The sequence below is a fragment of the Copadichromis virginalis genome, linkage group LG15, assembly GCF_057382275.1.
Source record: "Copadichromis virginalis isolate Kocher_CV1m ecotype Utaka linkage group LG15, C_Virginalis_male_GT1.1, whole genome shotgun sequence".
In the NCBI taxonomy this organism is placed as follows: Eukaryota; Metazoa; Chordata; class Actinopteri; order Cichliformes; family Cichlidae; genus Copadichromis; species Copadichromis virginalis.
Window position 1 is genome coordinate 40,526,435 of NC_140632.1, and position 18,562 is coordinate 40,544,996.

Sequence of the window (18,562 nt, forward strand, 5' to 3'; positions counted from 1 at the left end):
GCTAGCTTTTCTGCTTAGCTCTAGTCTTGCTAGAGATGCCGGACTAGAGCAGAGCAGATACTGAAGGACCCGTCCCATCCTGGCAACAAACTGTTCCAACTTCTGCAATCTGGTAGAAGGTTCCGCATCTTCCGGGCAAGGACAGAGAGACTCAAGAGGAGCTTCTATCCCCAAGCCATCCGTGCCCTAAACACACACACCCGCCCTCTCACATCATCTATAATTGACTGAGACAGGACTCTTCCAGACACTCTAAACCCATGCAGGCACAATGTACATTTCAATTCCTTTAATTTTAAATATGTTTATATTGTCTATCCTGTAAAATAGTCAGATGTCTATTCATATTAATGTACAGAATTCACCTGCTTGCTGCTACTACTACTTCAGGTTGGCCATTCTTGTATTTTGCTCGTTTGTGTTGTTGTGTTGTTGTGTTTGCACATCTCTGTTGCTTGTGGGGCTCGCACACAAGAATTTCACTCGCATGTGCTGTGCCAGTGTGCCTGCACATGTGATGTGACAATAAAAGTGATTTGATTTGATTTGATTTGCACATTCACCCAGTGTATATACTATATATATAATGTTCTTCCTCTAACCCCCCCCCCCATCATTTTTGCACATGTCGAGGAGCGTGTCAGGCTATTTCACTGTGTGTTATACTTGTATAACTACGCATGTGACAAATAAAGAACCTTGAACCTAGCTTGGAAGTTGTAGTGGGTTGAGTTAACTCTTGGATGCGTGCAAAGACTTCACACGTGAGGAAGTTGCTTGCTCCAAGAAAACAGGAATCGCCCAACGTGGGGCTCGAACCCACGACCCTGAGATTAAGAGTCTCATGCTCTACCGACTGAGCTAGCCGGGCGGTGTGGAAGGAAAACGATAAACCCGTCTCGATGTGTGTGTGTGTGTGTGTGTACCGGAGCTTTCTTCACGTGCTAAAGTCAAGACTGCAAGACCATGACTTAAGAAGATGGGTTTGTAAAAAGAAAACTTCCACAGTTTTCTGCCGCTGGTGCTAAATATGCGGGGAAAAAACGGAAATAGAGGTCAGGTCAGTAACTTGGTCTAAGAATCGGTGTAAAATGGGACCGGAACATCCTGTCAATGCGTAATTACGAGTCATTGCAGAGATGGCACTCTCTGATAGGCATCTCCTTTATTTTACACACACTCTCTTTTTATTTATAAAAGAGAAAGCGCGTCTATCTGATTGGTCAAAAACTGTTGAGAAGGGACCGTGCTTTAGATTTAGCCCCCGGTGAGAGCGATTGTTTCTTTTCCTGGTTCACTCCCGCATTCCTGCACAAGTTGTGAACACACAACTCTGAAATCGTGTGAATCTATAACGTTTCTACTTTCATCCTGATGCTCGGTAGTGCAATTACCTATTAAAGTGAACTGAAATTAATTACTGTCCCCATACCATTTGCCAGCACAGCTCTTGTAAACAAAGGCAAAAACGAGGAAATACGCGTGCAGTCTTCTTCTGATGATTAGCTTCTGCAAAGGTAGCAAAAATCAGACGTAGGCGGACCACCTGTGAACATGGGGCAGAAAAAGCAGTTAAAACGAAAAAAACAAACTAATAATCAAACGTGATCTCCGCGTGCACAATGTGGGTTTGTCTGCAGCACCTCCAAGACCATAGTTACGTTTACAAAGCTAATCGCGTCAGTTCAGAGGATCTAGAATTGAAGAGTGGCAAGATCCTCAGTTTAAAGAAAAAAATGTGAAAAGGCTTTGACAGTTTTGTACCAGCAGCTACTGGAATTTCATCCTGGTGTAGACATATGAGTGAACAAAGGTGATTCGTTTTCTTTTTTTTCCCTTTTTTTTGTAATTTATCAGATTTGTGGGGTTGTAGTTAACGATGTTTCTGTAAAAAATTAATCTCTTCAGGTTTTATTGCACATTTGCTCATTTAGTTTCTAAGCATTTGACAATAGTAGTATTGAGACATTTAAAGACTGGATAGAAGAAACATTTATTGAAATAGCTCGCAAAAAAGTTTTCATTTGTGGAGACTTCAATATTGATTTGCTAAACCCAAATAAACATAAAACCACTGAGGAATTTATAAACACAATGCACTGTATGAATCTATTCCCTAAAATTACTAGACCTACCAGGATTACATCACATTGTGCAACTCTCATAGACAACATTTTTGCAAATGACATTGAAAATAAGACTGTAAGTGGACTCCTGATTAACGACATAAGTGACCATCTTCCAATTTTTACAATTTATGATAGGAATTACAAGATCAATAAAATGGACAGTAAAAAAGAGTACAGACGAGTAAGAACAGAAGAAAGAATGAATGCATTTAAAAAAGATTTATTGAAGGAAAACTGGGGTGAAGTATATCAGGAACAGGACGTTAATAGTGCTTATAATAAATTCCTTAGAATATTTACATTACTGTACAATAACAACTGTCCAATAAAGCAATATAGTAGGAAACAGAAATATATGGACTGTCCATGGATAACAAAAGGTCTGCAAAATGCATGTATAAAGAAAAATGCTCTATACAGAGAGTTCTTAAGAACGAGAACTAAAGATGCTGAAATCAGATACAAAAGATATAAAAATAGGTTAACTAATATACTTAGATTTAGTAAAAAGGAATACTATAAGAAGCAATTAGATATAAATAGAAATAATAATAAAAGATTATGGGAAATCCTGAACAGTGTTATAAAATGTGGGACTGGACAAAAGAACTATCCCAAGTATTTCATTTGTAATGACCATGAAGAATACAATATGGATGTTGTGGCAAATAGTCTCAATGAATTCTTTGTAACTGCTGGACCAAATTTAGCAAGAACAATCACTCATCCTGGGAAAGCACAGGAAAAACCCGATACACTGATTGACAGAAATCCATATTCTATGTTTCTCACAGCCGTTGATGAAAATGAAGTTCTTGAAATTGTCAAAAAATGTAAAAATCACAAATCTTTGGATTGTAATGATATTGATATGATAGTGGTTAAAAGAGTCATTGAGGCTATTATAAAACCATTTACATACATCTGTAATTTATCATTTCAAACTGGTCGATTTCCAGACAGAATGAAAATAGCAAAAGTTATACCTCTATACAAATCTGGGAACAAACACCATTTCACAAACTACAGGCCTGTCTCTTTACTACCTCAATTCTCAAAAGTTCTTGAAAAACTGTTTAAAAACAGACTGGAAAAATTTATAGATAAACATAAACTACTCACTGAGAGTCAGTACGGATTCAGATCAAGCAGATCAACATCATCGGCACTATTAGATTCAATAGAATACATCACAAATTCCATAGACAAAAAGCAATATGTGGCTGGGTTATTCATAGACTTGACAAAGGCATTTGACACTATAGATCATGATATATTAATAAGAAAACTGGAACGTTATGGTGTCAGAGGGGTAGTTTTAGATTGGGTCCGGAGTTATTTAAGTGACAGAAAGCAGTTTGTGAAAATAAATGGTGGTTGCTCCTTATGTATGGACATTGCTTGTGGTGTACCCCAAGGGTCAGTTTTGGGTCCAAAATTCTTCAACTTGTACATTAACGACATCTGTAAAGTGTCCAAAGTATTAAAAATGGTTCTCTTTGCTGACGATACAAACATTTTTTGCTCTGGTGATGATCTGCAGAATTTATTGGAGGATATGAAATAAGTAAAGTGAAGTTCTGGCTTGATAAAAACAAATTATCATTAAATTTGAATAAATCTAAACTGATGTTATTTGGAAATAGTAGTTTAAATACAAATGCAAAGATTCAAATAAATGGTGTTGATATTGAAAGAGTCAGTGAAAATAAATTTCTGGGGGTAATAATAGATGAAAAACTTAACTGGAGAGCTCACGTAAGATATATTCATTCCAAAGTATCACGAAGCATTGCAGTACTAAACAAGGCAAAACAGGTATTCGACAGAACATCACTTCATATTCTCTACTGTTCACTGGTTTCACCATACTTAAGCTATTGTGCAGAGGTCTGGGGCAATAACTATAAAACCACATTACATTCACTTTTTACTCTTCAAAAGAAAGCAATTCGAATCATCCACAATGCAGGTTATAGGGAACATACAAACTCACTATTTTTGCAGTCTGAAATATTGAAAATTGACGATATAGTGAAATTCCAAACAGCACAAATTCTATTCAAAGCAAAAAATAAAGAACTGCCAGGTAATATTCAGAGTATGTTTTTTTTGAAAGAAGGAAGTTATAATTTAAGGGGTTTTTGTAACTTCAAAACAATGAAGGTATGTACTACAAGAAAAGGCTTTTGTGTTTCTGTTCAAGGAGTGAAACTATCAAACAAACTGAATATGGAATTAAAGCAATGTCCAAACATAAAACTGTTCAAAAAGAGTTATAAAAATATGATCTTCTCGATCTATAAAGAAAAGGAAAATATTTAAATTAAGTGAATGTCTCTATTTAAAAACAAACAAACAAAAAATTCATGATGTGATATTATAGTATATAGTATATCAGAAATCTGTTCACTATTTTTATTACAAATTATATCAGTAAGGAAGCTGACTAAATATTCACTGATAATTTATGGGACAGGGGTGGGATTAAATAAGTGTATACTTCTTCCCTTTCAACATGTAAATTAATCAGAATGTTTTTTTGTATGTAATTTGTATAGTATATTTTTTTTTCTCTCATTTCTTTTCTAAATGTACTTGTATATTGTTCACATGTTGAAATAAATTACCAATCAATCAATCAATCAATAAGCTGAATGATAAAGATCAGAGATGAGCTCCCAATATGCCCTGGCGCAGCATGGGGATGATATGCCACTAAGGTGGCAGAGAAAAGGACACTAAAAAAAACTGCTGGACATTATGAACAATGCTGGGCATCCTCTGCACACGGCCATTAACAACCAGAAGAGTCTGTTCAGTGACAGGTTGCTTCTCCCCAAGACAAGAACTAACAGACTTAAAAACTCCTTTGTCCCACACGCCATCAGACTGTTTAACTCCTCTCTGGAGGGGAGAGGGAGGGGAAACAGGAGGACAAAGGAGGGGGGAACAACTAAGCTGTAGTGCCTCTTCACCTCACTGTACAATACCTTTTGTGCAATACTTTTGTTAATAGTCAACGGTGCAATAGACTCCATACTTGAAATGTGCAATTCACTTGTATTTTTATTTATTTTCATTCCTATTTATTCTATTTATCCCCTTCGTGTATATATATATAACTCTGTAACTCTGTAACTTCTGTCGGTGCTGTGTTTTTGGAAACCGAATTTCCCAGAGGAGCCCACCCGAGGGATTAATAAAGTTTTATCTTATCTTATCTTATGATATGAGGGAAACAATGAAAGTAATGTACTTTATAATTAAAAAAACTGATTTATGTAGAAGTTCGTGACGTTAAAAAAAAAAACAAGCAAAAAAAAAAAAAACAAACAAACGAAAAATGTGTTATTAGATTTTTCCAGCTTCTTTATTAAAAGATTTATTTCCGGTCCCACATTTATTTTGAAATGCAGGACCGGAAGCTGTTTCGTTAACGCAGGTCCTGGCGCGTTTTTTTAAGGTTTGTGAAATGGTTGTATCTGTAACTATTTACAGCCATGACTGAACTGGCCGAAAACGGAGTCTGTCTGGTACGTGTTTATATTATTTATTTGTGTATTATGTGTATTTGCTATTTTAATGAACAAAACAGCCAGACGGCGACTAATAACAGTACAACAAACCTCAAAGGCAGCTAGCTAGCTACACACCAAACCGAGGGCCTGAAGGGTTGAAGATATTTTATAATGTGCTGAGTTTAGCCTGTGTGCTGGAGTAGCTAACAGTTTTCTGTCCTCAGGAGGAGTCCGTGAAAGACCAAAGTTCTCTGGCAGAAGTTTTCAGGGATGCCCTGGAAATATCCCAAGTGGGTTTGAAAGTTAAATATCTACATTATTCCACAAGTGGCCTTCATTTCACATTGTGGGTCACATACAGCACACTTTAATCTTAAGCGGGCCAGACCAGTGAAACTCCCCTGTCACCGTACAGAATCTATAATTGCACATTTATTCCCAAAGATATCCTAATACAGGAAAAAAAATCACATTTTTTGTTTGTTTGTTTTTTTAACACAAAGCTGCACCAAACTGCAAAGACCACCCATTAAATTATATTCAAAGTTAAGGGTATGCAATGCATAATAATAAATGTGATAATTTTTTTACTGTAAATTTCTGGGTTACCTCTGCAGTTTCTGTCAGTTTAACTGAAAGATTTGTTCTTCAACTTGGTTATGTTTTTACAGTATATTTTATTGAGGGAAAAAAGAGAGATGTGGCAGAGATGAAGACCCAACTCAGGTTGAGCAGTTTTGAGTCAAAGTTAGAGAAGATTGGCTGATATGGTTTGGAAATGTGTAGAGCTGGGATAGTGAATATTTTGGACAAAGGATGTTGAATATGGAGCTACCAGGATGGAGGAAAATAGCAAAACCTCAGAGAAGATTGACTGATGTAGTGAAGGAGGACACACACAGCGGGATATTGGGGATAGAGTGAGATGGAGGCAGATAATCTGCTGTGGTGACCCCTAAAGGGAGCGTCCAAATTAAAAGAAGACATTTGTTCAGCGTAACAGGCATTTCTGTTTTTAAGGATGTTACTTTCCAAAGAAATGGCACAAAGGAAAACAGAATCTGAGTATCTGAGCCAAAAGTTAAATGCTTTGTGCTTTAAATTGTAAATAAATAGACATTTCCACCATAACCAGTGGATAACTGCTTTATGAAGGTGACTAGAATGCGGTAAAATGGTCTTTTTCCAGCTTTTATAATACTGTGGCTTCCATGTCATAGTAAAAATTGTACAAATTTTGGATAAGGTGTGTGTGTGTGTGTGTATACACAGGATGTGACTTTGACAGGGCTTGAAGCCTCAGAGGATGCAGACAGCAGAGAGGAGCCAGAACATGGGGCTGGACAGAATGACGGACAGAAGGCCTGTCCATCTTCAGCTGACTCTGCTGATCCTGAGTCAAAGGTAATGACCTCACAGACAGGTGAGGGCTAATCTGCAGAAGCAGTTTTTAAGTGTAGCCCAGAGCTTCGGAGCAGATACGTGGGACTTTGCTGCACTCTGCAGACAGAGATCAAGAACTGCAGAGAAGTTGAGAGAACTACAAGTTTGTGAGCTTATAATTTTGTCACTTAAATTACTGTCTCAGAATTTGTTCTGTCTTTTCATAACTTGATGCAGGATCAACTAACAAACTACTCCCTGACCAATTAAAATAAAAAATTAAGTAAACACACCTATTGCTATTTTGGTGATTTCAATAAATAATATGTTGTGCAAAAAAACCCCTGTTATGTCTCACAGTGGGTCGTGGGAGCTCAGTGTCGGGCAGTGTGGTCTGTAGATGGGAAGGAGTATCCAGCAACTGTGGTGTCTGTGGATGGCAACAACTGCAGAGTTCATTTCACTGGCTATGGCAATGAGGAGGACATGGAACTGAGTGCGCTTAAGAGTCCTAATGCTACACCACAAATGGAGAACTCACATGCTCAGGTTAATGCACTTTAACATATTATGGCAATATTTAATGGGTTAAAGTGCAAGTCAGTGGTTGTTCTTGACTCCTCAGCTGTAAAAAGCTGATGGGGTATTGACCTTGATCTCTATGTCAGAGTGAGTTTTCTGAAAGTCTTGTTGAGGGGTATCACTGGCAGTTGTCAGTATTTTTAAAATCATCGTTTAAAAATTCTTTCGATACCTGCTTATTAGTTATTTGAGAAGAACAACTAAAGGCACATGGTAACAGCTGAGGAAGCTCTGCTTGGCTGTGGTATGTAGTCAAAAGATCAATCGGAAAAAATGTCTTAATTCAGTTTTGTTAAGCAACACATTCAGAGTGAAGAATGATTCATCATAGTTTGTGTGTTAACTTTCCTTAAATACTTCATCAAATATTGTCAGTATCTGTTGCTGTTGTTGTGATGATGATAATAGTAATAATAATAAATATTAAAAATATTAAGCAGTAAGTGGTTCCTCACTATTGACTGTTCCTTCCGTCGTCCTATGGTCACAATAACCCAGTGTAATGGGTGGGAAATATTATTATTGCATAAAGTGATACTCATCGTGTCTTGGGGACATCTGTTATGTCAGCTGATTGTGTCAAACACTCTGTGCACCCAACCCAATGAGGAATCAAATTTAGGGTTCAGCATCAACCTCACGTTGTTGGCTTGGCAAACCAACAGAGCATCTAATTCAAGCACCCTCTCCTCACAGTCCTCAAGACATCTGTAATTTATTAGTTCTCTGCAAACACCAGCTTTGCAAGTAACAATAAAGAGCCACTTACTGCTTAAGAGTGAAAGTGGACAGTTTTCCTTGTTTTCCTTCTGTTTTTCCTGAAACATAAAATGTATTGCTGCAGTCAGGACCAACACAAGAGTGACCATAAACTGCTTTTTAGTTTCCTTGTTTTCCGTTGACTTATTGGTTCTGTGACTAGGTAGCTAACATAAACTATCGACTACAGACAATCAGCCAATCTAGTGATGCCATTTAGGCAGGATGGTGGTATACATGCTTTAAGTACCATAACCTAAAACACTTTTTTTAAAAATTTTGCTTCATGAACAGCGTTAAATCTGCGAGTTTTTTAGAGTAGTGCTGGTGTAAATTTAGCTTAATAAAAGTAGTTTTTTGTATCCACTTGATTGAATACAGAAAACCAGTTGGAATCACAATATACATCAAAGTACATCATTTTTTAATGGTAAACGGCCTGTATTTGTATAGCGCTTTACTAGTCCCTAAGGACCCCAAAGCGCTTTACACTACATCCAGTCATCCACCCATTCACACACTGGTGATGGCAGCTACATTGTAGCCACAGCCACCCTGGGGCGCACTGACAGAGGCGAGGCTGCCGGACACTGGCGCCACCGGGCCCTCTGACCACCACCAGTAGGCAACGGGGGAAGTGTCTTGCCCAAGGACACAAACACCGAAACTGTCCAAGCCGGGGCTCGAACCGGCAACCTTCTGATTACAAGGCGAACTCCCAACTCTTGAGCCACGATCGCCCTGAAAATGTAAATTTGTATTCAGTAACTGGTTATATGTGTTTCAGGACTGGAAGCCTGGTTCTCAATGTCGGGCGGTGTATTCAGAGGATGGTTTGTTTTATCCTGCTGTGGTTCTGTGGGTAAAAGGTCAGCGCTGCCGCATTCGCTTTGATGACTACAACAATGAGGAGGAGCAAGATGTTAACTGCCTGCTGAGTCCCGATGAGCTCTATGGACCCAGCAGAGCCGCCACAATCAAGGTAGAGACCCACACCAGGCTCTGAGTGATGGGGAAATGTCTATAAAGAGTCTAGACAGTATTGACAAGTGAGACAGTCTAGATAAGATAAGATAAGATAACCTTTATTAGTCCCACACGTGGGAAATTTGTCTAAGAACCTTTCCTGGTCCAGATCACAGGTTAATACTAGAGATGGACCGATCCGATATTACGTGTCGGTATCGGTCCGATACTGACCTAAATTACTGGATCGGATATCGGAGAGAAATAAAAAATGTAATCCGATCCATTAAATATCACGAAAGCACCTCACAAAACTTGCGACATGGCATAACTCTGCTCATAACCGTAGCACGTCGGAGCAGTGTGGTCACGTGATGGAGCGGCTGTGGCGTGCGAGACCTGTTGTCTGGTTGAGCATTTGGAGCTTCGCTACCAACCCGGCATTTCATCTCCGACAAAGTGATCCCAGAGAGAAGTTAAGCAAGTGTGTAAGTTCATCTCTGAATGTTTGTAAAGCATTCCAGCGTTAAGCTTAACAACCGATATATGGAGCGACTGCCCCCCCCTCCCTGATCAATGATCAGCTGATCGGCTTTTCTGTCGCGAGTCCGTCTCTGTTGTTTGTTTTTGGCCCACTTTGCACCAGAAAGAGGAAACCAGTGGCTGAACAACAGCAGCACGTTTAAGCTTGATCAGCTGTTGTTAGAATGTATTTAATGTTACTTTCTACTCCAGGATCTTTTTCTACGTAGCTGACGCTGGTAACTATGCAGGGGCGGATCTAGCAAAGTTTAGCCAGGGGGGCCGAGAGGGCATGAACAGGGAAAAGGGGGCACAAAGACATACTTTTCTTTCTTATTCTCATTTAAAATGTCGAGCTTTTAATAAATAATTATCTGAATCTTACACCCAAAGTTTTAATTTGATGTAAAATGTATAGAAGTCCATTACTGTATATACTAATTGTTAAGTCTAATATACCCTAGTAAGCTATAGTACTTCTTCCTTTGGGAAGGTACCATCTGTGCAGTCTGCAGTTCTGTTGAAGAAAGATGTTGAATCTATTTAATTATTGTGGAAAAATAATTGATTTCTGTGCATTTTTTTTCACACTGCATCAAATTAAAGTTGATTACGTCGATTAAGCATCATGAGGTGGAGCGTGGGGGGGTGGTTCCTTTTTTTTTTTCTTTTTTTTGCTGGGAGTTTGCAACCCTATTAATTAGATTGCTTACTCTTTAAAATACCAGAATAGGGAGGCTGGAGCAGGTTTAAGTTTATTAGATTGATCAGTTTTGCTGAACTATGAAATATTTTGGGTGCAGTGTGTTTTTTACATACAGGTGTAACAGAATAGCTTTAGTGTTTGTTTGTTTTTTTTTAAACTTGAATTTGAACTTATACAAAATGAAACAAGATATTAAAAAAACAGTTTTAATTAAAAAACACACTATATCAGATTTATATTCAAATTTATGATATCGGTATCGGACATAAAAAAGTGGTATCGTGCCATCTCTAGTTAATACCACCTCAGGTGGTTTTTCAGCTGTTTGTGCTGCTACTCAGTTGTTTTACAGAGGGTTATTACTTCAGTTGATGTCAACTTTATAGCACCAAATCAAAGTGCTTTATATTATAAAGACCCTACAATTATACAGTAGGTCCTGTCTTTGATATGGATATGAACACTTGAGAAAAAATGTTTTGTTGTAGCGAAGCGGCAGTCTCAGTCAGCTCAACATTGCAGTTCCCTTAAAGATAACTTGAGGTTGGCTCTCGCTGTCTCTGCTTGAGTTTAGTGAAATTCTGGTATTATTTTTGTACGTTGTTTAGCTCTGATCGGCAGTTATCTGCACCTGTGCAGTATAGGTGGATATAACATGCTAATCAAGCTAGTCACCGAAGCTGTGATGTCTACCTTTTATATGTGATCTATGTTCAGGATGAAAGAAAGTGTTCAGGACTTTTCAAAGCAGTAGAGAAACAATAGTAACAAAAAATCATTTAGATTTATGGACCAACATTGTGTGCATTTTTAAAAAATAACTGAACCACTGCACGAATATGAAAGCAGTTAAACTAAAATAATAAAAAACAAAATACATTTCTTTATTAAAGGACTCTTTTAATTAGATGTAGCTCACTTCTGATCCTCCCTGCTGTCTGATGAGGGCAGAATCTCACCTCTTTGATGTGGTCTAAAAGCTTTTCTCATCATTGATATGAAGTGGAGGCGCAGTCTTTCTGTTTTAACTATTCAAAATGATGTTTTTGGGTTGTTTTGTTTGTTCTGCTCTCTTTTGTGTTTTTAATTTCATTGATCGGTGTCTTTATGCCCCATAAAGAAAAAAAGGTGTTGTGTTGTTCTCCTGTAGGCCAGCAACTGGAGGTCCAATTTAACAAGCAGGCGGAGAAGTAGGGAGAACCAAGGAGAACGAGGAGCAGAGAGGAGGTCTGCAGGGAAAGATGATCAGAACTACTCCAGAGTGAGTCTCCATTTGTGGTCAAGAATCTAAATAGTGATTCATGGGTGAGTGATCAAAACATTAGAGCCTTCAAGAGGTTTATAAAAGCCTAAAAAGTTGATTCTGTTCATCTGGATGTTTTCAGTTTGAGAAACGTTTCGTCATCATCAGGTGACGTCTTCAGTCTCAGCTGACTGCAGGTTTCAATCTTATAAACAGCACATTTGCATAATGACTGAAACCAGCCCACTGAAGGAACAATGGGCTGGGAGGTCAGTTCCTTAATCTTAATTATGCAAATTCTAATGACCACTGATCAATGGCCATGAGTCCCATTCACAGAGAGTTGGGGAATGGTGACAGATGTACCCTTAGGCCCCTCCTCCATTCAGAGATGGTCTTTCCCTTTTCACGTAAATGGCCTCCTTGACTCCGCCCTCAAACCAGCGTTCCTCCCTGTCCAGGATGTTACATCCTCATCATTGAAAGAGTGTCCACTGGCCTGTAGGTGTAAACAGACTGCAGAGTCCTGGCCTGACGAGGTGGCTCTGCTGTGTTGTACCATCTGCTTAGCCAGAGGTTGTTTGGTTTCCCCGATGTATAAATCCTGCCAATCCTCCTGGCACAGCGTACACTATGCTACTCTGTTTGTTTCGGGGACCCGATTGTTGGAGTGGACCAATTTTTGGCGCAGCGTGAGACTCTGTGTTTAGAAAAAAATACGTCTCAACTATTGTGATACTTCTGACACGTACGGGGTAGTGCTGGGCCATATCATACTGTTCACGGTAATAGCGGTATAATGTTGGGCAACAATAAGAAAATGAAATATCACGATAGAATATGGGTAAAACACGCATGCGCAGTGCCTTTGTTTTCATACGCACATGGCGGCGGCGGGGAATGAGAAGGGCGAGAGCGGATCGTTGAATGAAACGGATGAACCAGAACTGGTTCTGGTTCAGAACGTACTGTGCTTCAACATAATGTTACCGTATTGTGTGTGTATAACCTCTTTTTAAGTGTTGTGGACATTATACATGGTTATGCTGAGGATATGTCGGCCAGTTTCCACTGGAAACGCCTTTTGGTTAAACTGTCAGCGAGGAATTTGCATTTGCACTGTTACATTTTTATATAACTTTAATGCAAAAAACAGCTGCTTGTTTAAGTGAAAATACATTGATGGGATTTTTTGCACTAATAAAGTTGTGGAGTTGTAAAGTATTTTGTCTCGTGTCAATTATATCGTCAGTTATATCGTTATCATAAATTTTCAAATGTATGTTGTGATAAATATTTTTGGTCACATTGCCCTGCTCTAGTACGGGATCACTGCTGTTTTTCGCTTAAGCTGTGATTGTGATTTTTATCAGTTACGTTATTCAGCTCCTGCTCAAACTGTACGATTGACTCGCAGGGGTGAGAAGTTCGTAGGTCTCACACTGTGCGTCCATAACATGAAGCTTAAAACACAAAATCTGTCTCTCCCTCTCTGTCTTTCACTCACACAGACACCAACATCAACTTTGCTAATGAAAAACATTGATCAGGCAGCTGTGATTGAGCAGCAAAGTCCATCCAACTATTTTCACGGTTGTTGTGGTCGTGATAATTTTGTGAGGCCATCGAAAATGCTCGGATGAGCCAAAGTTCTACAAGTCGTGCCTCCATCGCTTGTGTCCAGATCACACGCTGCACAGCTGTGCTGCTCCGACTTTTCAGGATTTCAGACAGGTTTGATTTTCTTACGACCAAACGATTGATGATCGGGAGCTGGTCGTGAGGTGTTAATCGCTTCTCGTTACCCCGTGTATACGAAACACGACACACGATTAAGGCCAAACTCGGGCCGATCCCCAAAACGGTCGCACGACTGAAAAATCGGCTCAAAATGGGCCAAAAATCGCACAGTGTGAGCCCAGCATTAGGCTGCGCTTCTCCTTCTTTCCTGGATCAGCTGGAGCTTTCTTTAGGCAAAGAACATTTCCAGCTGGGACAACCACCTTTACTCAGGACCTTCTTGGTGTGATCTGGGCTTTGATCAGTGGTTGTTGATCAATGGTCATGAGAATTTGCATATTAATGATTAAGGAACTGACCTCCCAGCCCATTGTTCCTTCAGTGGGCTGGTTTCAGTCATTATGCAAATGTCCTGTTTATAAGATTGAAGACTGAAGACGTCACCTGGATGATGACGAAACGTTTCTCAAACTGAAAACATCCAGATAACAAAATCAACTTTTGGGATTTACTTACCTGGATGACATCAGTATGCATCAAGACACTAGCACTACTGATGTTATCCTGAAACTGCAGACTAAGCAACCAAGATCATAACTAGTTTCTACTTCTAACTTAAAAAGTCATATAACCAATCATTTAAATGCCGGTTGGATTACTGATCACACTGTTCACTTTGATGTCAATTCAGCAAAGTTTAATAGATACACTACAAGTGTTTTCACTCAGTATAGCCTAATTTATTTATAATTTGTCTCATAGCTAGTATCTACTTTACAGAAAAGATTCCTCTGATATTTTGTGTTTTTTGTCTTGTGTTTTTGCAGGATAAGGAGAGACCTGGTGATCAGCGCAAAGTGGAGAAAGAAGCTGAGGAGAAGAAAGAAAGCCAGCAGACAGTAGGAGCAGAAAAGACAACCAGTCACAGCTTCCGTCCTTTTCCTCCTCCTCCTCATTTGGGCTCAGAGGTAAACCTACATTTATTCAAATTATGAGATTTTTTTTCTTTCTTGAAAAATAAAAATAAATCCCAAATAAGTCCAGATGTTTTTAAATGCTCTGATTTTTCTCTAATGTCTCCGTCTTTGTTTTATAAACCTGTCTGTAGGAACTAGCAAAAGACTCAACAGCACCATCTGGTGACTAAAAAAGGAAGTGATTTTAATTTAGTACCGCAAAGTTAAATTTATAATAGCAATTTAAATAATAATATAGCAATATTTTGTCTCTGTGCGTTAACACAACATGGATACACAAAACATTGCAATGCTGTGCTGTATCCATTTTTTCTGCCATTTCTAATCGTTATCTGCTTAATGTGGACGTTGTTCACGTTTTATTTTTCAGTGACACATGGAAATCAAATTCTCTTTACTTTGGATCAAGTTAATGTTTATCAATGTTGTTTTTAATGTAATAATAATGTTTCCTGTGCCGGTGTCTCCCTCGTCAGGATCGCGTGTCCTTCCTGGCTCCACCCCCTTTTGCTCCTCCTCCTCCCTCGTGGATGTTTGGTGGGAAAGAGTCTGATGGCTCTCCTGGCACTGATTCCACATCCAGCATGTTGATGTTGTGGTACATGTGTGGCTTCCACACGGGCAGCTTCATGGTCAGTAGCAGGTTATTAGACAGTGTCCCGATTCGTTGATGTTGGGCTGTATAAAGGGCTGTACACGCCCTGTATGCGTAAACAGAGTATATTATCATGCATCATGACAGTTAGCTGCAATACCTTTTATGGTATTGAAGTTTATACTTCACTAACGGTTCCAACGCTCTTTCACCCCCAGCTGTTTCCTGTTGTTCTCGTTATGGGGCCCATGGTCATATATCACACGTCCTGAGGACATATGAAGAGTATAAAAAGCTCTTTATGAATGAATATGACCTGATAAATCACAAAATGTGTGACTGCCATTTAAACAAAACAAGTTGACAATTGTGACAAAAAATAATACATCTTCATCCATGTCTGTTGTCTTCATATATGAGGTATCTCTGAAGTACGCAGCACTTGAGAGGTCACGTGTTTTATCCAAACCATGTGACCAGTTGGTTTGATGGTACAGTTGTAATGACCTGCCAGTTAAGGGTATCACTGGATGTAGTGTTAGGGGAGGTTATAATAAACCTTAAAAAGTTGACCTCTGGTAATATTTTGCATATTAATCTCACAACTGCAGCTCATTGTGCTGAAATTATATAAAATCTGTTCCTTCAGAACAGCCAAACATAAATGGTGGATCTTACTTGACGTCACCTACTTTTTAGCCTGAAGTGACAATATCAAGACAAGTGGGTGGAGTTCCTCGTTAGCAAGCTTCATCCATAAACTGTTTGGCATTAAGTGAGTAACAGACAGTATAATGGTCCATTCACTGAAACACTGGAACAGTTAATCCTGAAAGCTGTGTTAGTTGTCAGATAATTGCATCAGAAATGCTACAAAGTCACCAGCAGCACAAACATGACCTGAGGTGAAGCCCAGTAGATGCTAGCTAGTAGAAAGCATCATGTGTTAGATGAATTATAGCAGCGGTCTCCAACCTTTTTTGCGCCACGGACCGGTTTATGCCCGACAATATTTTCATGGACCGGCCTTTAAGGTGTCGCGGATAAATACAACAAAATAAAACTAGTACCGGTACCGAAAAACAGAAGATTTATTCATAACACACGTGAAAAGACCCAGGAAAACAGAGTAAACGATAAAAACGATAACAAAATAACGCTGAAAACCGATAAAAACCCTGAAAACCAGACATTTCACACCTGAGCCTCAACTCTCGCGGCCCGGTACCAAACGACTCACGGACCGGTCCGAGGCCCGGGGGTTGGGGACCGCTGAATTATAGAACGTAGAGATGTATTAAAAAAACAGTAAATGATACTGATTGCATTGAAATGTAACTGAGTAGTGAACACTGTAAGAGCTGGGGGTGACACTCAGGACTTTGCTTGTGTCATTAAATTAATTTTTTGTAGCTCAGTTATAAATATAAGAATGTGACACTTGCTTTTAAACTTATGTGTCGTGAATTTGTTTCAGGCTCAGCAGATGTTCAAGCCGGCCTCCAGAGACTGAGGTGAGAATCCACACTGAACATGTGCGCAGACTCAGACAGGCAGGAATAGAATGTCGTGATAATGCGCTTCACACAAAGGCATCACAGGAAAACATGTCAGTGTATATATAAAAAGTTTTTTAAGGTATATTTATGCCATGGAGTGTATACATAGCTTCATAGAGTAGTGGTTTACACTTTTGTAACGTGAAAGATCTCCAGTTTGAGTTTATTATATTTGTTTTCTATAACCAAAACTTCTATCTGGTCTTTAAGTGATGACGTGATGAACCCTTTCAGGTCCAAACTACTCTGTGTTTATTAAGGCTGTTGTGTTTTTAACATGTTTTAATGTTTTGTATCTTGTTCTGTTTAATCTCAACAAGCCCGTAAAAACAGTCAGTGATCACTGTCGGCCTCTCTCGGTTTTAATCATCACTGTTCATTTTACAGCTCAGTGTTTAAACCCTTACGATGTAGCTGCAGCCCAGCAGCAGTATATTAATGACTAACCTCGTACTGTGGATGGATTATCTCAGTTGTTCTCCTGCTGAAGTTTGGTCCGTTTACAGCATCCTGCCATGCGACTGCATTTGTCTCTAACCATCAGGAACCCTCACGTTAACTTTTATCCAGTGGAAGAAAGTTAGCGTTCATCCTTCAGCTTCACTGTGTTTATGCTAACATAGTTGTGTCGCTAGCAATCACGTAGCACATCATTATATAGCAGCTAGCCCAACTTCAGTAACCCTACAAACGTCACTGCTGTTTAATTTTCTGTCTTCATTTATGTTGGAAGTGATAGCAGAGCTGTACGTTTGAATTTATTCAGAAACCTCTCAGTCAGAACATGCTATATCACGTTTAGGTGGAAGCTAGCGAGCTAACTTCCTGCTAACTTCTAACTTTGTTAAATGTAATCAGTTCTATTTTCATGGATGCCTGGATGTTAAACTTCATTGTTACACCTGGTAAAGCAGCAACGCTGATCATTTTATTAAAGATGAAAGAATTTAGTCAGTTTGTAACTCTCAGTGATGCTGCAGTGTTCGTTTGACTTTATAACCTGCAGCAGAGTTTGGGCCTGACACAGCTGATGACGTCAGACTTAAAGACCAGATGGAGGTTATTTTTCTGTCATTTAATTGTTCATCGGTCACTTAATTCCTCTGTTTAGCCTAAATGGCCATTGAGGAGGTCTTTATAAATAGGAAAAGCTTTAAAAGTCCCAACATTGGCTCAGATGACAGTTGCAAGTTATGGACCAGAGGCCTGTATTATAAGCATAATTTTGGCTTATTGGGGTTAACCCTGGGTGTTTTGTACTGTGAAGGTGGTTCACGTCTTACTGGGGTAAATCATCTTGGAAACGTATGCTATAGGCCTGTGGAGCAGGTTAGGTTCCAGATTAGAGGTAAGCAGATATGAAATCACGGCCTGCTGACCAATCGATTATCCAGATAATGGTGTCACTGTTCCTGGAAGATCTCTCTCACAGTAGCGTTTCTCTTCAGTTGTGTTTCTACAGACTTACCTGATTAAAAGGAAAAAGACAAAGTTTGAATGAGTGCAGGATCTGAGCAGCGCGACTGATCTTAAATGTATGCATTTATTTCTTTTATTTCTTTACTGTAGAGTCGAGAGAATCAAGGGACAAGATGCAGTTGGGATGTTCATCTTTCATTCACAGCTCACGTGTATTCTGATTATTGTTTGTATTTCTACAAGTATCTTATTTGTTCTTAGTTGAATGTTGTCATGGAAACTGTGCACGTAGTGGAATTTTTGTTGTTGTTTATTTTTTTTGAAGCGAATATGAAGTGTTTGTTTCAAAGTTGCAGCTGTTGACAAATTAAATCAGATTATTTGGAGAAAAGAGTGTTTTGTTATTAAAAAGAAAGCTGGATTACCTCTGAGCGTCATCTTCTTCTGTGTCTTAAAAAACA

At 39.0% G+C, this 18,562-nt stretch overlaps 1 protein-coding gene and 1 non-coding gene across 5 annotated transcripts; one reads left to right on the forward strand and one right to left on the reverse strand.

Annotated features, from left to right (window-relative positions):
- Positions 1–798: 798 nt before the first annotated feature.
- Positions 799–871, reverse strand: trnak-cuu (transfer RNA lysine (anticodon CUU)). The gene has a single exon. It is a non-coding gene; the product is annotated as a tRNA-Lys (tRNA).
- A 4,679-nt stretch (positions 872–5,550) lies between these two features.
- Positions 5,551–18,527, forward strand: LOC146693058 (uncharacterized). Of its 4 annotated transcripts, XM_085433405.1 has the most exons (10): positions 5,551–5,665; positions 5,875–5,940; positions 6,923–7,054; positions 7,394–7,582; positions 9,162–9,356; positions 11,719–11,829; positions 14,379–14,519; positions 15,005–15,160; positions 16,601–16,637; positions 18,252–18,527. In XM_085433405.1, the coding sequence occupies exons 1-9, from the start codon at positions 5,633–5,635 to the stop codon at positions 16,634–16,636; spliced, it is 1,059 nt and encodes a 352-aa protein (XP_085289531.1). In that variant the 5' UTR covers positions 5,551–5,632; the 3' UTR covers position 16,637; positions 18,252–18,527. The 4 variants fall into 4 exon arrangements, with proteins under 4 accessions (XP_085289531.1, XP_085289533.1, XP_085289534.1 ...); XM_085433407.1 differs by lacking the exon at positions 11,719–11,829; XM_085433408.1 differs by lacking the exon at positions 7,394–7,582.
- Positions 18,528–18,562: the final 35 nt, after the last annotated feature.